An 18851-nucleotide genomic window follows, 5' to 3' on the forward strand; every position below is an offset into this window, starting at 1 on the left:
GGCTTAAAAGTTTCCTAATTAATTTTTAACATCAAACCCCAAGAAAGTGTTGAGAGAAATTTTCGAGATATTAAAGAAGGTAAATGGAAGTTGAGAGAAATGAAATACCCCTAAAAAGTGTTGAGGAAAATTTTCAAGATATTAAGGAAGGTAAATGGACGGGCCAGTTTCAGTGCCATATGATATTTGCCGTTTTTATACATATCAAATATTGTTGTAGTCAGAACATTTTTATTGAAATCATCGAGGTCCGTCACTGGCTTCTTCCTCTTAGGATTCTTCCCTGGTGACCTGAACACTGCATTATTTTTATTTCCGTAGATTGTTTTCTCCTCTGTACTGCTCACAGGCTGATACCACACGCGAATGCTGTCTTCTTTTGAAGCGTGGCAACATGGCGTTCCTCACCTTCCCCGCCTATGAACGCCTGCTGCTGCATGCTTACAAAATACAAATATACTCGATATACTATTTGACTTGCCTGTAAATGGAATACTTGTCTTTTTGCTCTTCCTGGATCTATCGTACACACGCGAAAAATTCCCTAAATTTGTTGATTATGATATTTACAAATAAAACTCAAAACATTCACTCGTGACCTGCACAAACAGGCACCTCTTACTGAAATGATTCTATTGGCTCAGCGGAAAACATGTCATACACAAAGCGCGCAAATGTTACTGCGCAACCCTCTTCAAACCGCCTTTCCGGCTGCGTTCTACTCTAGGAAATTTCCACTCGTAGGCAGACCATTCTCTAACTAGAAATTAAATCATTGAAAAACTACTAAATATCAAGTTAGTCTTACTTTTATTAACCCCTGGAGTGCCAACGTTGATTATATGAACAGCTGGAAATGTTACGAGATATGCCATTGTTGATATAATCAACTCTTCTTTTAACTTGATGTAGTTACTTCCATATTCACTCAATTGCACAAGAGGTGTCTGCAGGTAGTTTGCTTTCAAATAATAATATATTTTCTGTGGAAGGATATCTGATATATCTGACTGATATACAGAATGGCATTGTCCAGTTTTGCTATTGGCTCAAAGAACAACAAATAAGTGTACTTGTATGTAAAGAGGGAAATAGTTGTGGGAGTGTTTATCATACAAACCCATCGTTGTTTTTATGTCAAAGCTTCTTCTCAACAGGCAAAGAAAACTGGGTAGGGCTTGCTCCAATGTGAATTGTGAAATATTTTGTGTGCTGTGAATTTTGAAATGTTAATGGTTTGTTTCATTCACTTTGTGTAGCTGTAAGATGTGTTTGATCACAGCAGTATTTTATTTTTAAAAAAAAAAGGAAAAATGAGAGAAATATAGTACTTTGCCCTTTCTTTACAAATTCCTAAATAACACAGCCAGATAAGTGAAATCTTACATTTTTGTCAGTGATTAACTGTTTTGTCTTTAATTACAGTATAGTCGTGAAACACTCCATTTAATGCCATTTTTTGGCCTAGCAAACAGAAAATAAGGTTCAGATGAAAAAGTTGAAAATGAAAGGGATTTTTTTATAATGTATATACTTGTCACTAATTATATTTACACTTTCTGGAATATTAAAAGAGAGAATGGAATGTAGGGCAGCTGATGCTCCCCACCACCACAAAAGAGGTCAATTGACAAACCTTAATAGCTAAGTAATATGAATGTTTGTCAAATACTCTGCATTTTTAGGGAATTGGGCTAGGCACTTTTAGCATAGCACAGTGGTTCTCAAACATTTTTATATCACAGAACCCTAATCAGTGAAAACAGTGAATGGTGGAAACCTTGTTACACATGTTTGCACTCTTGAGTTTTCCCAGAGACTGATTTATGCATATTCATTCTAGTAAAATAATGAACTGTTAGATAACTACCTTGTAATATTATATCAGTAAAAAAGTAATAGATTAATGGTTGAAAATTCAAACAGGCAACGGAATAAGTGTAATCAATTTTATACCATTGTCACAAACCCATTATTTATTACTGTGAATCACGTGTCGTTGTTGGCTGGTGTTCGTGTATTACTAACCAGCATTTTGTCCAACTTTGTAGTTTAACGGTTAGCACTAATAGCTGCCATCCCTGGAGGTCTGGATTTGATTCCCAGTACTGCTAGAAATTTAAGTGGTAGGAGGCTGCTATTTGGTTCAAAAGGCACAGGCAGTTCACCTCCATTGGAGTGTGCCTGAGGGCATAAATTTTTTCACCTTTGTAGTATAATGGTTAGTACTATTAGCTGCTGTCCTTGGAGGCCACAATTTGATTCCTGGTACTGCCAGAAGTTTATTTATTCTGTGTATGTCGCATTCAAGACAATAAACAATACATTTTCACAATACAAAGTTTACAGCAGTAGGACCATATTTTCATATTTGGATTGAAAGGTTTGTAACCCTTGCGAACCAGGAAATGAGTGTAGATGGCACTCCTGCATTATATGGTTGATGGTCTACATTTCAAAACCACAGGAGAGTCTATCCAACCCCACTGATGTAGGACTGCACCAGTTCGAGCAGTGCCACACCGAATTCTGTTCAGTCTTAACCAGATTGCCAGAAGTGTAACATTGGTAGGAGGGCTGGTATGTGGTTAAAAAAGGTACAGACAGCTCACCCTCATTGGGAGTGTCTCCAAGATAAGCTACGAGGAGGGATCAAATATAAACGGGATTTTACTTTTTATTCAAATTCATTTATTGAAAAAACAAGGCAATTACATTCTATTTTTCCGCATAGTTTCCTGCTTTGGAAATGCACTTGTGCCAGCGTATGGGCCGCTTTTTGATGCCCTCATCATAAAAAGAACAGGGTTGTGTCACCTGCCAGTTGCGCACAAAGTCTTCCACACTCTCGTCACCTTCAAATCTTTGACCTCCTAGAGCTTCTTTAAGCAGTCCGAACAAATGGAAATTGCAGGACAATAAGTTCGGGCTTAAGGAGGATGAACAAGTGTAGTCCAGTGTATTTCCTGTAGCTTGGAGACATTTAGAGCGCAGTATGGGGCCGTGCATTGTCGTGGAGGAGGACGACCTGTCGAATCGGTTGGTCTCGTCTTTTGCGACAATATGCAAACCTCGCCTTGTTCAACAGCTCGCAGTAGTAAGCAGCATTGCTTATGTGTTGCTCATGCAAACAATCAATCAGCAAAATGCCTCGGCAGTTAAAAAAAAATGGTTGCAAGAACCTTGCCAGCTGACAGTAGAGTCCTTGCTTTCACAGGTGCTGCCTCCCCTTTCCTCCGCCACTCCTTACTGGCTTGTATGGATTCAGGAGTGTAGTGGAGGACCCATGTTTTGTCACAAGTGACGATCCGACTCAAAAATGCATCATCTTCTTCTGCAAACCTTGCTGTAAGCCTCTGACAGTCCTCCAAACGTCTCAACTTCAAATTTTCGGTCAAAAGGCGAGGGACCCTTCTGGAACATATTTTCCAGAGCTGTAGGTTGTTTGTTCCCATAACTGATTCCAACTTGTTCTGCAATTTCTGATACTGTCACCCGTCGATTGTCAATAATGTCTTTAACTGCACGAATGTTTTCATCTGTAATGCTGGTCTGAGGACGGCGATCGTGTTGCTGATTTTCCACATGTTCTCGACCTTCCTTGAACATTTTATGCCAGGCAAACACACACGTCCTTGACAAAATTTGATCATCGAACTGTTCAGTAAATCTCTGGCAAATTTCTGCCATTGTAATTCCTTCACGATTGAAAAAGCTTAAAGACTTAAAGAGCTTTGATGTTGTTAACATTTACAATCAATGAAATTAAATTCTGGTTTCCTTCTAGGAATTTTATTTTTTGATCTATTTCCTTCTGCCATCTCCACCATACTGGAAGTCCATCTTCTGCGCCATAGATGCCGTTGAGATCTTCACCCGTAAAGCAGGGCAACGGCCCTCCATATTTATGACTCCTGGAGAGAGGGTGTCCCAGTATTTTAAAGCCCCCAGGAATTGGACTACCTGTTGATCCGCGGGTTGTATTGGGTATTTCAACCTGCCCTACGTACTGTACTGCCACCTGGGGATGTGCTCTGTAGGGGTCAGATTCCCCTGGTTACTTATTGGAAGTTAACCCCAACCACAAAGGCTGAGGTTATTTGCAGAGGGAGATTTAATGTATTTAATGTATATCGTAAGAAAACCGGACTCCGGCTCTGTATTCAGCGTGTTAAAATTATTTACAATCACCTGTAATACCTCAGACCTCTTTGTGGCAAGTCATTACAGAAGCAGTCTTGAATGAATAAGAAAGAATGGCATACCATGGATATATTTTACAATAATTATCATTGCAGGCTGGGAGTCGGAAGATGGCGGCAGAGAGTGATGAATAGAGTGGAAGAAAGGAGGTTATCTGGGAGGCCAGGGCTCTCCAGGAGCTATAGTGCCATAGGCTGCTGCATAAATAATAAATCTCAATTAAGACTTCATTTATCCTACTGTCACTCGACAACAGTCTTTATCCCTTCAGATGTTAGAGCAATAAAATATTTCTGTATACATATTCAGGTTGTTATGGAAAACTTACCAGTTGTAAACATAACATACGTTATTGTTAAGAGAGATGATTCTAAGACCAGGTCGAGCAAGTGTTGTGTAAGAGCCTCCATGGAGTATGGTACTCATGGTTTCATTTGGCAGCCAATGTGACCAGTGAGATGCTACTGCCTCATATACCCACTGTGTGCTAACCTCATCATCAGTGATCTCAGGAGGGGCGTATCTGAGACAAACAACAGTTTACAATTACTTCTTGTGCTTGTTTGGAAGATAATAAATTGCTTTCTGTTTACAGCAGAAATGGCACACTCATAAGAGTTGAATATCTACAGATAATAATATAAGTCACAATAATTATGAACTGAAAGAATAACAATTAATGAAATTCATGATAATTTCAATTTTTCTTTGAACTTTAAGCTTCTAATGTATCCATTAAAAAAAAAAAATTAAAAAAAAGCAAAATTCAAATGGTACAAATGTATAGAAGTGTTTCCAAATTTCAGTCTTATTTAACTAATTATGAAATAAGAGATCCTTAAATGCGGGCAGTATCCAGTATTCGGGAGATAGTAGGTTCGAACCCCACTGTCGGCAGCCCTTCTACTAGAAGACAAGTGTGTGTTGGTACAGGTATTTCCTGGCAACGTTGCCGATAAGCAATAACTTACAGCCTTACGTATTTCAAATGAGAACTCATATGTAGGTGGTGAATAAATTGTACACTGTCTCGCGATCACGTTGTCAAAGTGCCGATAGCCTACTGGTAAGCCATGCATCATACATATAACAGTATTATTTATTTATACGTTGTGCAACATCTCGCAAATGTGACTGTGTTGCCAAATTGTCCATAAACCATACACGTATTTAAATTGTGCATTGATGTGCAACTTATATTGCAGTTCCATTCACCTTTTAACCAGACTGGTGAAAAATATTTGGACGTGCGACGATTATGCGATTAAATGTTTAAAGTCCGATTTTTGTATTGAAAATAAAGGATGCGATGATTATGCGGTGGCGACGATTATGCTGGGAAATACGGTATATTGACACTGGCCGTGAAAGCCACCATACCTTAATATCACAGGGGTCTCTTCCCGCATCGCGCTCACTTGTTTCTCTCCCTGTCCGCCTTCTGCGTGACGTCATGTGGTATGAGACAGCGGTCGCCCGTCCTGCTGACACGTATTACCACTACAGTCTAAAATGGTCATAACCTCTGAACCATTCATGCAAATAATGTCCTTAGAAGGTTATTGTAATCCTTATAAAGGAGGTCAAACAATTTATTTTGATGAGGAACTCGAGGATAATATTGAAATATTTATTTAATTTTAAGGAGTTACATTTTTTACCACGGACTGTAGCATAAAATCGCTTCTAGAGGGCAGCCGGTTGGAAATAGGTATGTGCCATCCCAGACTTTTTTGTAGAGGATTCTATGCTCTACATTTCGTACGCTTACACTTGGGGTCTATCGTTGATGGTTCACGCAGTGTAAGCCAAGAAAGCAAGTGACCGACCGACATTTTTATCTCTTTCTACGTATTTACTGTATATCGGATCACGGATATATAGTAATTTTATAGTGGTTCACTATGTGAACAGTGTTCGTGTTGTCAGTATCTGAAGTAGAACCACTGTACTGATTAAAATGCAGTCAACATATAATGGAAACGTGTGTGGCGCTATAAATAGTCGGCACGTAAAAGAACTCCCGTGGGCCAAATTACGGCACCTTGAGTCTCAGAAAACCGTAAATGTCAGTGAGACGTAACACAAATAACATTATTATTATTTCGCATATTATAAAGACAATAATGACAACAACCGTCATAGCCAGTTAGTTTGCTACTGTGATGGCATAACAATACTTCCTCGTCAGCAATGCTTGGTTATTGAAACACTTTGTAATAAACTCTTGATTATCTCCACTATTACAGCTCGTACGGTAAAAAGGTGTCAGATATAAACGACTGAATGAAAATCATATTTTCTATAATTATTGTTATGTGCTAATAGCCGGGCTGAGTAGCAACTCAAATGGTAGATCGCTGGCGTTCTTAGCCCAACTTGGCAGGTTTGATCCTGTCTCGGTCCGGTGATGAAGGTGCTCAAAAACATAGTTAGTGGGACGTAAAATCCAATAACATTAACGTTATTATGTGTTAATAACTTATATTTCTGAATATATTTCGAAGCTCGTGAAATAATACAGTATCCATGATCCTATGTACCGTAAATACGAAGAAAGAGACAAAAATGTCGTGCAAGAAGAGACCTGTTACTGGATCTCGGTTATTTCAAAAGGGGGCCTCACACATCCCAGTCATGAGTGGTTAAAAAATATAGCCCAGTTCAAAATTTCATTTGGTGTGTTTCATGGTAAGACTGTATCCAGATGCAAAAAAGTAAAAACTCTTACTTCTATTATTAAATCAAAATTTCCAGTATTCCATGACAAAATAATTTGTCTCTACGTAAGGACCAGGACATTTATTAGGATATGGCATTTTAATGTAAAGAGTAAGGAGCTAGCACTGAGAAAATATGCCAATAAGAAGGCTAAGCTTTGGGCTGGTTCATCAAGTAATTAAGTCTCCTGACACGTACATTTTAATAATTTAATATAATTCCATAAAGATGTCGATATGATGCATATTTTCCTATGCCATTTAATCTAAATATTTACTTCATCAGGAAATTAATTATTTATTTTGAGTTGCATGGCAATATTTTATTTCTTATCGTATTATATGTCATGTATTTGATAGTTGATGTTCTACCTGCTCAGCATGTGACGAAATTTAATGCATTTTCACGTTTTTAAATCTATTGGAAGTGCCGTTACTTATCGAATCGGACTAAACCAGACTATTATTTGATAAAAGATTGAGAAGATGTTTCACAGGCACGAGAATTCACAGGCTTGCTGTACTGCGACTGTGTTCCTTACTTGCTATCATTCATGCCGCGTGACGGCAGAGCGCTCCAGCCAATGGAAGCTTCAACCGCCGGAGTAGCCTACCTTATATTCTAGTTACCTTGCCTTAATATCCTGTTCTGTCACACTAAGCTGTTCCAGAAATATAATGTTATACTGGAGACGCTAATAGAGAAGTAACTATCTTAGCTGAACCCAGGGAAGGGAAGGATGTTTCTGACTGGCTAACAGATATTAGGCTCCAAACAGAAGCATACCAGCTCACTTTAAGCGTGCAATCTTACAAAGGCGTGAGTGATAATTTTGTAACAGCTTCGAGGCAATACTGACATTCCTACTCTTTTACTTGTTGGACGGTTACATATATTCTTTAGTTATTTGAAGTGCTTCATATTGTAATTGTCGTCGTTGTTGTTGTTGCTGTTGTTGCTGTTGTTGCTGTTGTTGTTGTTGTTGTTGTTGTTTGAGTCATCAGTCCATAGGCTGGTTCGATGCAGCTCTTCATTCCACCTTATCCTGTGCTACCCTTATCATTTCTACATAACTACTATATCCTACATCTGTTCCAATCTGCTTGTCATATTCACACCTTGACCTACCCCTACCATTCTTACCACCTACACTGCCGTCAAAAACTAACTGAATAAGTCCTGGGTGTAAGATGTGGCCTATCATTCTAACCCTTCTCCTCATCAAATTTAGCCAAATCAGTCTCCTCTCACCAATTTGATTCATTATCTCTTCAATCCTGCCTTTCGAACCATGTGACCCTGCTGCGGTGGGGAGGCTAGTGTGTCCCAATGAAGCAGATACCTGAGCCGCAGGTGGAACCATATCGGATGGATATCTGTTGAGAGACCAGACTAAGGAATGGTTCATTGAAAGGGAAGTAGCAGCATTTCGGAAGTTGCAAGGGTGGCAGTCTAGATGATTGACTGATATGGTCTTGCAATAATACTCAACATAGCTTAGCTGTGTTGATACTGCTACACGGCTGAAAGCAACTAGAAACTACAGCCGTAACTACCTCCCGAGGCAATGCAGCTCTCTCTGTATGTATGATGTACTGATGATGGCTTCCTCCCAGGTAAAATATTCCGGAGGTAAACTAGTCCCCCATTCGGATCTCCGGGTGGGGACTACACGAGAGGGGCCGATCATGAGGAAGTTGTTTACTGACATTCTGTGAGTCGGAGCGTGGAAGTTAGAAGTTTGAATCGTTGTGGTAGGTTAGAGAATCTGAAAAGGGAGATGGATAGACCAAAGTTAGATGTAGTTGGTATAAGTGGAGTACGTTGGCAGGAAGAACAGGATTTTGGGTCAGGCGACTACAAAATCAAACAGGGGAAATGCAGGAGTTGGTTTAATAATGAATAAGAAAATAGGGCACTGGGTATGCTACTATGACCAGCATAGTGAAAGAATTATTGTTGTCAAGATAGACACCAAACCAATGCCCACCCCAATAGTGCAGGTCTATATGCCTACTAGTTCAGCGGATGATGAAGAAATCAAAAGAATATATGAAGAGATAGAAGATTTAGTACAATATGTAAAAGGCAACGAGAATCTAATTGTGATGGGAGACTGGAATTCAATGGTAGGCCTAGAAAGAGAAGGTAATACAGTGGGAGAATTTGAATTGGGACAACAGGACGAAAGAGGAAGTTGGTTGGTTGAATTCTGCACTGATCATAATTTAGTCCTTGTCAATACCTGGTTCAAACACCACAAATGACGGCTGTATACATGGACGAGACCTGGAAACACTGGAAGGTATCAAATAGACTTCATTATGATTAGGCAGAGATTCACAAAGCAGGTGTTGGATTGCAAAACTTTCCCAGGAGCAGACATGGATTCTGACCACAACTTGTGGTCATGAAATGTCATGTGAAGTTGAAGAAATTGAAGAAAGGAAGAAATACAAGGTGATGGGATCTAGACAAGTTGAAAGAAAAGAGTGTGAGGGATTGTTTCAAGCAACATGTTGCACAAGGACTAAATGAAAAGGCTGAAGGAAACACAATAGAAGAAGAGTGGATAGTAATGAAAAATGAAGTCAGCAGGCTGCTGAAGAAATGTTAGGAAGGAAGAAAAGATCAACTAAGAATCACTGGATAACTCAGGAGATACTAGACCTGATTGATGGATGACGAAAATACAAGAATGCTAGAAATGAAGAAGGCAAAAAAGAATACAGGCGATTAAAGAATGAAGTGGATAGAAAGTGCGAGGTAGCTAAGGAAGAATGGCTGAAGAAGTGCAAGGATGTCGAAGGCTGTATGGTCCTAGGAAAGGTAGATGCTGCATACAGGAAAATCAAGGAAACCTTTGGAGAAAGGAAATCTAGGTGTATGAATATTGAGAGCTCAGATGGAAAGCCACTTCTAGGGAAAGACAAAGCAGAAAGATGGCAGGGAACATATCCAACAGTTGTATCAAAGTAAAGATGTAGATAATTTGGTTCTGGAACAACAAAAGGCTGTTGATGCTAATGAAATGGGAGACCCAATTTTGAGGTCAGAGTTTGACAGAGCTGTGAGCGACCTAAATAGGAGCAAGGCACCTGGAATTGATGACATTCCCTCTGAATTACTGACTGACTTAGGAGAAACCAGCATGGCAAGGATATTCCATTTAGTGTGTAAGATATATGAGACAGGAGAAGTGCCATCAGATTTTCAGGAGAATGTTGTTATACATATTCCCAAGAAAGTCGGTGCTGACAGGTGTGAAAACTACCGCACCATTAATTTAGTATCTCATGCCTGCAAAATTTTAACATGTATTATTTACAGAAGAATGGAAAAATAAGTTGAAGCTGAGTTGGAAGAAGATCAATTTGGCTTCAGAAGAAATGTAGGAACACATGAAGCAATCCTGACTTTATGTCTGATCTTAGAGGATCAAATCAAGAAGGACAAGCCCACGTACTTGGCATTCGTAGATCTAGAAAAGGCATTCGATAATGTTGATTGGACCATGCTATTTAAGATTCTGAAGGTGATTGGGATCAGATACCGAGAACAAAGAATTATCTACAATCTGTATAAAAATCAGTCTGCAGTGATAAGAATCGAGGGCTTTGAAAAAGAAGCAGCAATCCAGAAAACAGTGAGGCAAGGCAGCAGTTTGTCCCCCCTCCTTTTCAATGTTTACTAGAACAGGCAATAAAGAAATCAAAGAGGAATTTGGAAAGGGAATCACAATCCAAGGAGAGGAAATGAAAACCTTGAGATTTGCCGATGATATTGTTATTTTATCTGAGACTACAGAAGATCTCGAGAAGCTGCTGAATGGTATGGACAAAGTCTTGGGTAAGGAGTACAAGATGAAAATAAATAAGTCCAAAACAAAAGTAACGGAGTGCACTCGAACAAAGGCAGGTGATGCAGGAAATATTAGATTAGGAAATGAAGTCTTAAAGGAAGTGGATGAATATTGTTATTTGGGTAGTAAAATAACTGATGATGGCAGAAGTAAGGAGGGCATAAAATGCAGACTAGCACAAGCAAGGAAGAGCTTTCTCAAGAAAAGAAATTTTCTCACTTCAAACATTGATATAGAAATTAGAAAGATGTTTTTGAAGACTTTCGTGTGGAGCGTGGCATTATGTGCAAGTGAAACATAGATTACAACTAGCTCAGAAAGAAAGAGAATAGAAGCTTTTGAGATGTGGTGTTCCAGAAGAATGTTGAAGGCGAGATGGATAGATCGAATCATGAATGAAGAGATACTGAATCGAATTGGTGAGAGGAGAGCAATTTGGCTAAATTTGACGAGAAGGAGAGATAGAATGATAGGACACATCTTAAAACACCCAGGACTTGTTCAGTTGGTGTTTGAAGGAGGTGTAGGTGGTAGGAACGGTAGGGGTAGACCAAGGTATGAATATGACAAGTAGATTAGAGCAGATGTTGGATTCAATAGTTACATAGAAATGAAAAGGTTAGCACAGGATAGGGTGTCATGGAGAGCTGCATCAAACCAGTCTATGGACTGATGACTCAAACAAGAACATCTCTTCAATCATGATTTGATCTAACCCACCTTACCTTCATCACACTTCTGTAAACACCACATTTTAAAAAGCTTCTATTCTTTCTGAGCTAGTTATCATCCATGTTTCACTTCCATACATTGCCATGCTCCAGGCAAAGGTATTCAAAAACATTTTTCTAATTCCTATATCAATGTTTGAAGTGAGCAAATTTCTTTTCTTAAGAAAGACCTTCCTTGCTCGTACTAGTTTGCATTTTATGTGCTCCTTACCCCTACTTCTGCCATCATTAGTTATTTTACTGTCCGACTCATTGGCTGAATAGTCAGCGTACTGGCCTTCAGTTCAGAGAGTCCCGGGTTCGATTCCCGGCCGGGTCGGTGATTTTAACCTTCATTGGTTAATTCCAGTGGCCTGGGTGTTTGTGCTGTCCCCAACATCCCTGCAACTCACACACCACACATAACACTATCCTCCACCACAATAACACGCAGTTACCTACACATGGTAGATGCCGCCCACACTCATCGGAGGGTCTGCCTTACAAGGGCTGTACTCGGCTAGAAATAGCCACACAAAATTATTATTATTATAGTTATTTTACTACCCAAGTAATAATATTCATCTACTTCCTTTAAGACTTCTTCTCCTAGTCCAATATTTCCTCCATCACCTGACTTTGTTCGACTAGACTCCATTACTTTTGTTTTAGACTTACTCAATTTATTTTCATATTGTACACCTTCTCCAAGACTTTGTCCATACCATATCACTATTTCTTCTGCAGACTCAGATAAAATAAGAATATCATCAGCAAATCTCTGGGTTTTGATTTCCTCTCCTTGGATTGATTCCCTTTCCAAATTCCTCTTTGATTTCCTTTACCATCTGTTTTATATCAAAATTGGAAAGGAGAGATGGCAAACTGCAGCCTTGCCTCACTCTTTTCTGGATTGCTGCTTCTTTTTCAAAGCCCCCAATTCTTATCACTGCAGACTGATTTTGATACAGATAGTAGATAATTCTTCTTTCTTGGTATCTGAACCCGATCACCTTTAAAATGTCGAATAGCTTGGTCCAATCAACATTATCGAATGTCTTTTCTAGATCTACGAATGCAATGTACGTGGGCTTGTACGTCTTAATTCGGTCCTCTAAGATCAGACATAAAGTCAGCATTGCTTCACGTGTTCCTACATTTCTTCTGAAGCAAATTTGATCTCCCAACTCACTTTCAATTTGTCTTTCCATTCTTCTATATATAATAATACGTGTTACAATTTTGCAGGCATGAGATACTAAACTAATGGTGTGGTAGTTTTCACACCTGTCAGCACCTGCTTTCTTAGCAATAGCTATAACAACATTCTGTCTAAAATCGGATGGCACTTCTCCTGTCTCATACAACTTACACACTAAATGGAATATCCTTGCCATGCTGGTTTCTCCTAAAGCAGCCAGTAATTCTGAAGGTATGTCATCTATTCCAGGTGCGTTGTTCCTATTTAGGACTCTTAAAGCTCTGTCGAATTCTGACCTCAAAACTGGGTCCCCCATTTCATCAGCATCAACAGCCTCTTCTTGTTCCAGAATCATGTCATCTACTTATTTACCTTGATATAACTGTTGGATATGTTACTGCTATCTTTCTGCCTTGTCTTTCTTCCCTAGAAGTGGTTTTCCATCTGAGCTCTTATTATTCATACACCTAGTTTCCTTCCTCCAAAGGTTTCCTTGATTTTCCTGTATGGAGAATTTACCTTTTCTACAGCCAAACAACCTTCAACATCCATGCACTTCTCTTTCAGCCATTCTTCCTTACCTATCCTGCACTTCTTGTTTACCTCATTCTTTAACCACTTGTATTCTTTTCTTCCCTCCCAATTCTTTTGCATTCTTGTACTTTCATCATTTCTCAATCAGGTCTTGTATCTCCTGAGTTATCCATTGATTCTTATTTGATCTTCCCTTTCTTCAGCAGCACTACTGATCTCATTCTTCATGACTCCATTCCTTCTCTGTTGTGTTTCATTCAGCCATTTTGTTTAGTCCTTGTGCAACATGTTCCTTGAAACAATCCCTCAGACTCGTTTTCTCAACTTGCCTAGATCCCATCTCTGTGCATTCCTTTCCTTTTTTCAATTTCTTCAGTGTCAGGTGGCATTACATCAGCAACCAGTTGTGGTCAGAGTTCACTTTTGCTCTTGGGTAAGTCTTGCAATCCAACACCTTGTTTCTGAATCACTGCCATTGTTGTTCCTGTCCAGATTAATATTACCCTCCATCCTTCCAGTGCTTTAACTGCATACATAATCACACTCACTTTAACTTTCACTATCTGAAGCTATAGGATCATTACCTATCATTATTGTGCAAAGTATCACACATTTCATCTTCTGGAATCACTCTTATTACTAAAAAAATTTACTCTTTTGAAGCTTTGTCTACTACACAACCGGGGCATACATAGTATTTTTAATATTTTGGAAGATAAATGGCGACTTGTATTCTGTGGTAGAATAATCCACAGTGTTCCCTGCCTTTTGGTGGGGAAAGGTACTATAGCTTCTTACGTAATACTGACTTTTAAATCATTTTCTTGAAAGGAAAACACCTGACTAGACTATTTTTTTGCCTTTGCCTGAGAGCTGGGGGGGGGGGGGCGCTGTGGCCCCACCTTGCCCCCGGGTATGGGCATCCTTGCGACTGTGCGCTTTTCATCTTACTAGAATATAGACAAACCAAGCTGGTCACTATTGAAGAAAATATGTCACGTAACTCCAGAACTACCTCTGTGGATCCCTGGGGTTCTGTAGAACACAGTTTGAGAACCACTAGCATAGAACTATGCAATTTAAGATGACATTCAAAGGGTTAACATTATTTTCCATGCCTATATTTACCCACACACTTTTCTATTCTTACTACTGATCACATTAGATTCTGCCTTCATAATGACTGATATTGAGATCACTATGGAATTATGTGTCTGCCAAACTGTTTAGAATTATAAAGAACAGCTGTTGGTTGTTATGTACAAGCTGTTACAAAAATATCACCATATCCTCTGAAAATACTATCTGTTCCTTGTGCTAATGTATAACTTTTTTCCAGGTTTGAAGGTACAGTCATAGCCCTTTTCAATGGACATACACACAACGATGCATTCCGTTTATTTTATTCCCTGAATGATTCCACTCGAGCCACTAACATTGCCTTTGATGGTGGCAGCGTTACTACCTATAGTGATCTGAACTCCAACTATCGTGTGTATAAAGTTGATGCTACTACAGGGGTAAGATATTATTTTGTTATGCAGTGTATGTATAATGCTCACTTTGCTGGACTGGAATGGAACTGCTATGTCTAAAGAATTTGCTCATGAGACAGACAGGGTAATGTACAAATTTTTGTTTGTAGGCTGTCTTGGATTATGAAACATGGATATATAACCTGACTGAAGCAAACCAAAATGGTAAACAGAAACCTAAATGGTATAAGCTCTACTCATTTAGAAAAGCTTATGGAGTGAAGTCCATGACACCAGCCGCATTAGATGAATTAGTTCATCGAATGGCTGCACACCATGAACTTCTGGAGCAATATCAAAGGTATACTTACTCAAATTTCATTTCATATTTCCTTATTCTATATACTCAGAACCAAGGAATGAGAACTAGTGCATCATGCAGGGTACTTTCTTGGGCACACACGGGAAGTTCGGAGTTGTTGCAGTGGGAAAGTTCTCCATACTCTATACAAAGAGTGTAACTCATGAACACTACTTGTTCACAAAGTTTAACTATAGGAATATTTACCCCAATTTGTCCTCTTGAATTCCAACTTTATCTTCATATTGTGATCTTTCTTACATTAAAAAATTCCTTTCAAGCTTATTCATCTACTAATGTCATTCCATGTCATCTCTCCACTGACAGCTCGGAACATACCACATAATATGCACACAGCAAATTTTAAAATTATTGGATGAAGATGTAAAGGGATTCATTATGTAGGAGAAAAATAGAAAATCAATCATATGAACTGTTTAGAGCACTGATGCTAAACTGAAATGAAAGACATGAAGAGATGTGAGATGTGATGTGATTTACCATAAAATGGCACTTTTTTCCCCTTAACATGAGGAAAAGCCTAGGAGAAGGAAAGGAACTCTGTAAGTTATGGAAATAAACAAACAAGTGATGGATAGTAAGTCTTGCTGTAACTGACAGGTTGATTTTTGTAATTGTAATTGTATCAGTAGTACCATCTATCAGAGATGAGAGGCAGCAGAAGAGACAAAGCAAACAATAAATTGTCAGTTGGTTGACAAGTTTTAGGGTCATCACTGTTTTTTCTTCTTCTTCTTCTTCTTCTTCTAATAATAATAATAATAATAATAATAATAATAATAATAATAATAATAATAATAATAATAATAATAATAATAATAATAATAATAATAATAATAATATATGGTCTCTGGAGAGGCCTGGTGCAGGTCTTTTTTTTTTTCTCAAAGACAGCCTTTTAGGTGACCTGTATATCTGTGAAGATGAGGGCCCTACATAGGATGATTTCTAATGCTGAATACACCACACACACACACACAGCCCCCCAGCCATTGGAATTAACCAATTAAGGTTAAAATCCCTGACCCAGCTGGGAATCGAACCTGGGACCCTCTGAACTGAAGACCAGTACGCTGACCATTCAGCCAACAAGTCAGACTGTTTTCTTCTGACTCAGTATGATTACGGCTTTCAAACACCACCCTTTTAATGATTTCTTGTCCCGCACTTCCCAAAACAAGACTGAAGATGTGTGGCGGGATAGCCCCTAAATAAATGTTGAAGCCCCCGTTTTGATGAACCAGGAAGCAGAAACGTGCTTGTTGGGGGATGAATAGAAATGGGTGCAGAAAAATTGGAACTGATGAGGAGAAAGCCTGTATATTTGAAGACAGTAGTGTATGAAGATGTGTGGAGACTGTGCTTTTGCATTTTTATGTCCATCCTGGTCTTCTTTTCTATTGCTCCTTCTTCTGACACTGATCTGTCATTGTGTTCCTGTCTTCCTACATATAACTTGATGCATCACTTGTTTGTTCCTTTCCATTACTCACATCAATATCAGTCTATTCTTCCTCATGACAGCATTTCATTAATCCATTCAAATCACAATAAATGGCCACTTTTTTACTGTGGAGTCAGATTTAATTTGCCCGCCCATAGTTTGAGTATAATGTCACACAAAATCATGCATAAAATAGTAACTACCGGACAAGTTGACCACGCGGTTAGGGGCGCGCAGCTGTGAACTTACATCTGGGAAATTGTGGGTTTGAACCCTACTGTCGGCAGCCCTGAAGATGGTTTTCTGAGGTTTCCCATTTTCACACCAGACAAATGCTGAAGCTGTACCTTAATTAAGGCCATGGCCGCTTCCTTCCCATTGCTAGGACTTTTCTATCCCATCATCGCCATAAGACCTATCTGTGTCGGTGCAACGTAAAACAAATTGTAAAAAAAGTAATAACAATAACTAATGCAGATAATTCACTCAAATTTTTCATTCATGCCATTAAAGGTTATGACTTACCCATTCATCATTCCTTGAAGACTGCTGGCTGTGGTACAAATGTTTCATTTGAAATAATATTCCAAAAAAGAGTAGATCCGTGTACTCTAAAAACTTCACAAGTTCTGACGGTGGGCAGACTATAAATTTTTCATAATTTTTTGAAACACCACTGTATCCATGTAATTTATATATATCAGGATTATTATCTTCTCCAATTTCCAATCACTATGGTTCTTTTGTGTCACCGGCCAGGCGCTTTTGGAAAAAGCTGGGACGGCACATTCACTCTCACTTTCTTCAATGCTCTGCTTACTTCAGTAACTTTCACTGTTGCTATCACTATCCTCGAGCTGGGATTCATTTTCCAAAATGCCATTATTGCCGCAATCACCATCTATAACAAAATCTACAAGCGCTTTCATTCTCTTGTTGTCGTTACCGCAAAACCGGTTCTACTGCATAATAAATACTGAATACCGATGAAAATAAACTGTTTTCAACAATTCCAGTGTCACAGACATACAGACAGCATTGTTTAGCACATGCCTCTAATTCCTTACAGTATGTATTGTTAGAAATTATATTGCAAAGGGAATCTAATATACAAAGATAAGCGAGGTACTGCATCATTGCGAGCTGAGCTCATCATTTGATTCATGTGCCAAAACACTGCAGGTGACCACAGCTCATCATATGACACAGATGGGTTAAGTAAATTGAAATGGCCATGGAAACTATCCAGTTCAAACAAGGAATGTTTACAAAGCAGACTCTCAGGTTGATATTTCATCACCTTTTTGATCTAATCCAACATCAGTTTGCTGATTATACTGATTTTCTGAAACATTAGCTACAAACTTTGACCCTTTAAGTGCAATTTTTGTTAGGAATGTGATGTACTACAACAATTCCCTCCATTGGCACCACTCAGATGTTAACGTCGACCATGATGATGGATTTTACTGTTCAAGACTGGTTGACATGATGAAATCATTCTTTCCCATTGTAACAGACCTGTTTTCTATGTCCTGCTCTTTAACACCACCCAGAATTTTTAAAAAAATCAGAACAGACACGTAACAAACTGGAGTGTGAAAATTTTGGAGTTTGAAATTAACCACAAAAATATAATCTGGTGTAATCTGTTTTTGTACTCCTAAAAGGTTCTAGAATACACTGGAAGAAAGTATCAGTTATAGAATAGGTGTTTTATTTTCATATTTTTCCCCTCCCAGATATTTTGTGAAAGATGGTGATCCGCTTCTGTCTACTGGATGTGATACTTCCTGTCTCACATCAAGGCTGTGTGGAATTGTGCAGACTGATGCTACAGATAAAACCAAGTGTGAAGAACTTCTGGAGGAATTTAATGCAAATAGATTTAAGAAATAGAAATACTTAAACTTGTAACTACATCTAATAATGTTGTTGTACCTCCCTTCCTTGGAGAGTGGAGACAGCTCTCATCTGTAAAATAAAAGTTCAATAAACCATGAAACGTATGAATCTTTCTGCTTCCTGTCGGTATATTTTGTGAATATCACTCAGTTTTCTATCATCTCCACTACCTTCTACCAATGTTCATGACAGTCTTTCTTATACTCAGTTTAAGGCTGTACTAGTGGCGTGAGCAGAAAAAAAAAAAAAAAAACATGATTTAACGGCACTTGGAAAAAATTACTGCAGTCAGTATTCACAATTTTGTAATTGCCTGTGAAACTCTCCAGGGTCATTGTCCCTCAGATGATTTTTTGTAAGATCAGTTGCATCATTAGGAATGTCCTTCAACACAGCGGTCCTCAGCCTTTGAGA

At 38.7% G+C, this 18851-nt stretch overlaps 1 protein-coding gene across 2 annotated transcripts in view; it reads left to right on the plus strand.

Annotated features, from left to right (window-relative positions):
* Positions 1 to 18526, plus strand: part of LOC136857794 (sphingomyelin phosphodiesterase-like) — a 97377-nt gene extending 78851 nt beyond the window's left edge. For both annotated transcript variants that reach the window (XM_068225327.1, XM_068225328.1), the window contains exons 8-10: positions 14571 to 14751; positions 14877 to 15067; positions 18275 to 18526. In XM_068225327.1, the coding sequence (XP_068081428.1) occupies positions 14571 to 14751; positions 14877 to 15067; positions 18275 to 18431 (529 nt within the window). In that variant the 3' untranslated portion in view covers positions 18432 to 18526. The remainder of the gene's footprint in view (positions 1 to 14570; positions 14752 to 14876; positions 15068 to 18274) is intronic.
* Positions 18527 to 18851: the final 325 nt, after the last annotated feature.

This window comes from Anabrus simplex, chromosome 1 (assembly GCF_040414725.1).
Source record: "Anabrus simplex isolate iqAnaSimp1 chromosome 1, ASM4041472v1, whole genome shotgun sequence".
NCBI lineage: Eukaryota > Metazoa > Arthropoda > Insecta > Orthoptera > Tettigoniidae > Anabrus > Anabrus simplex.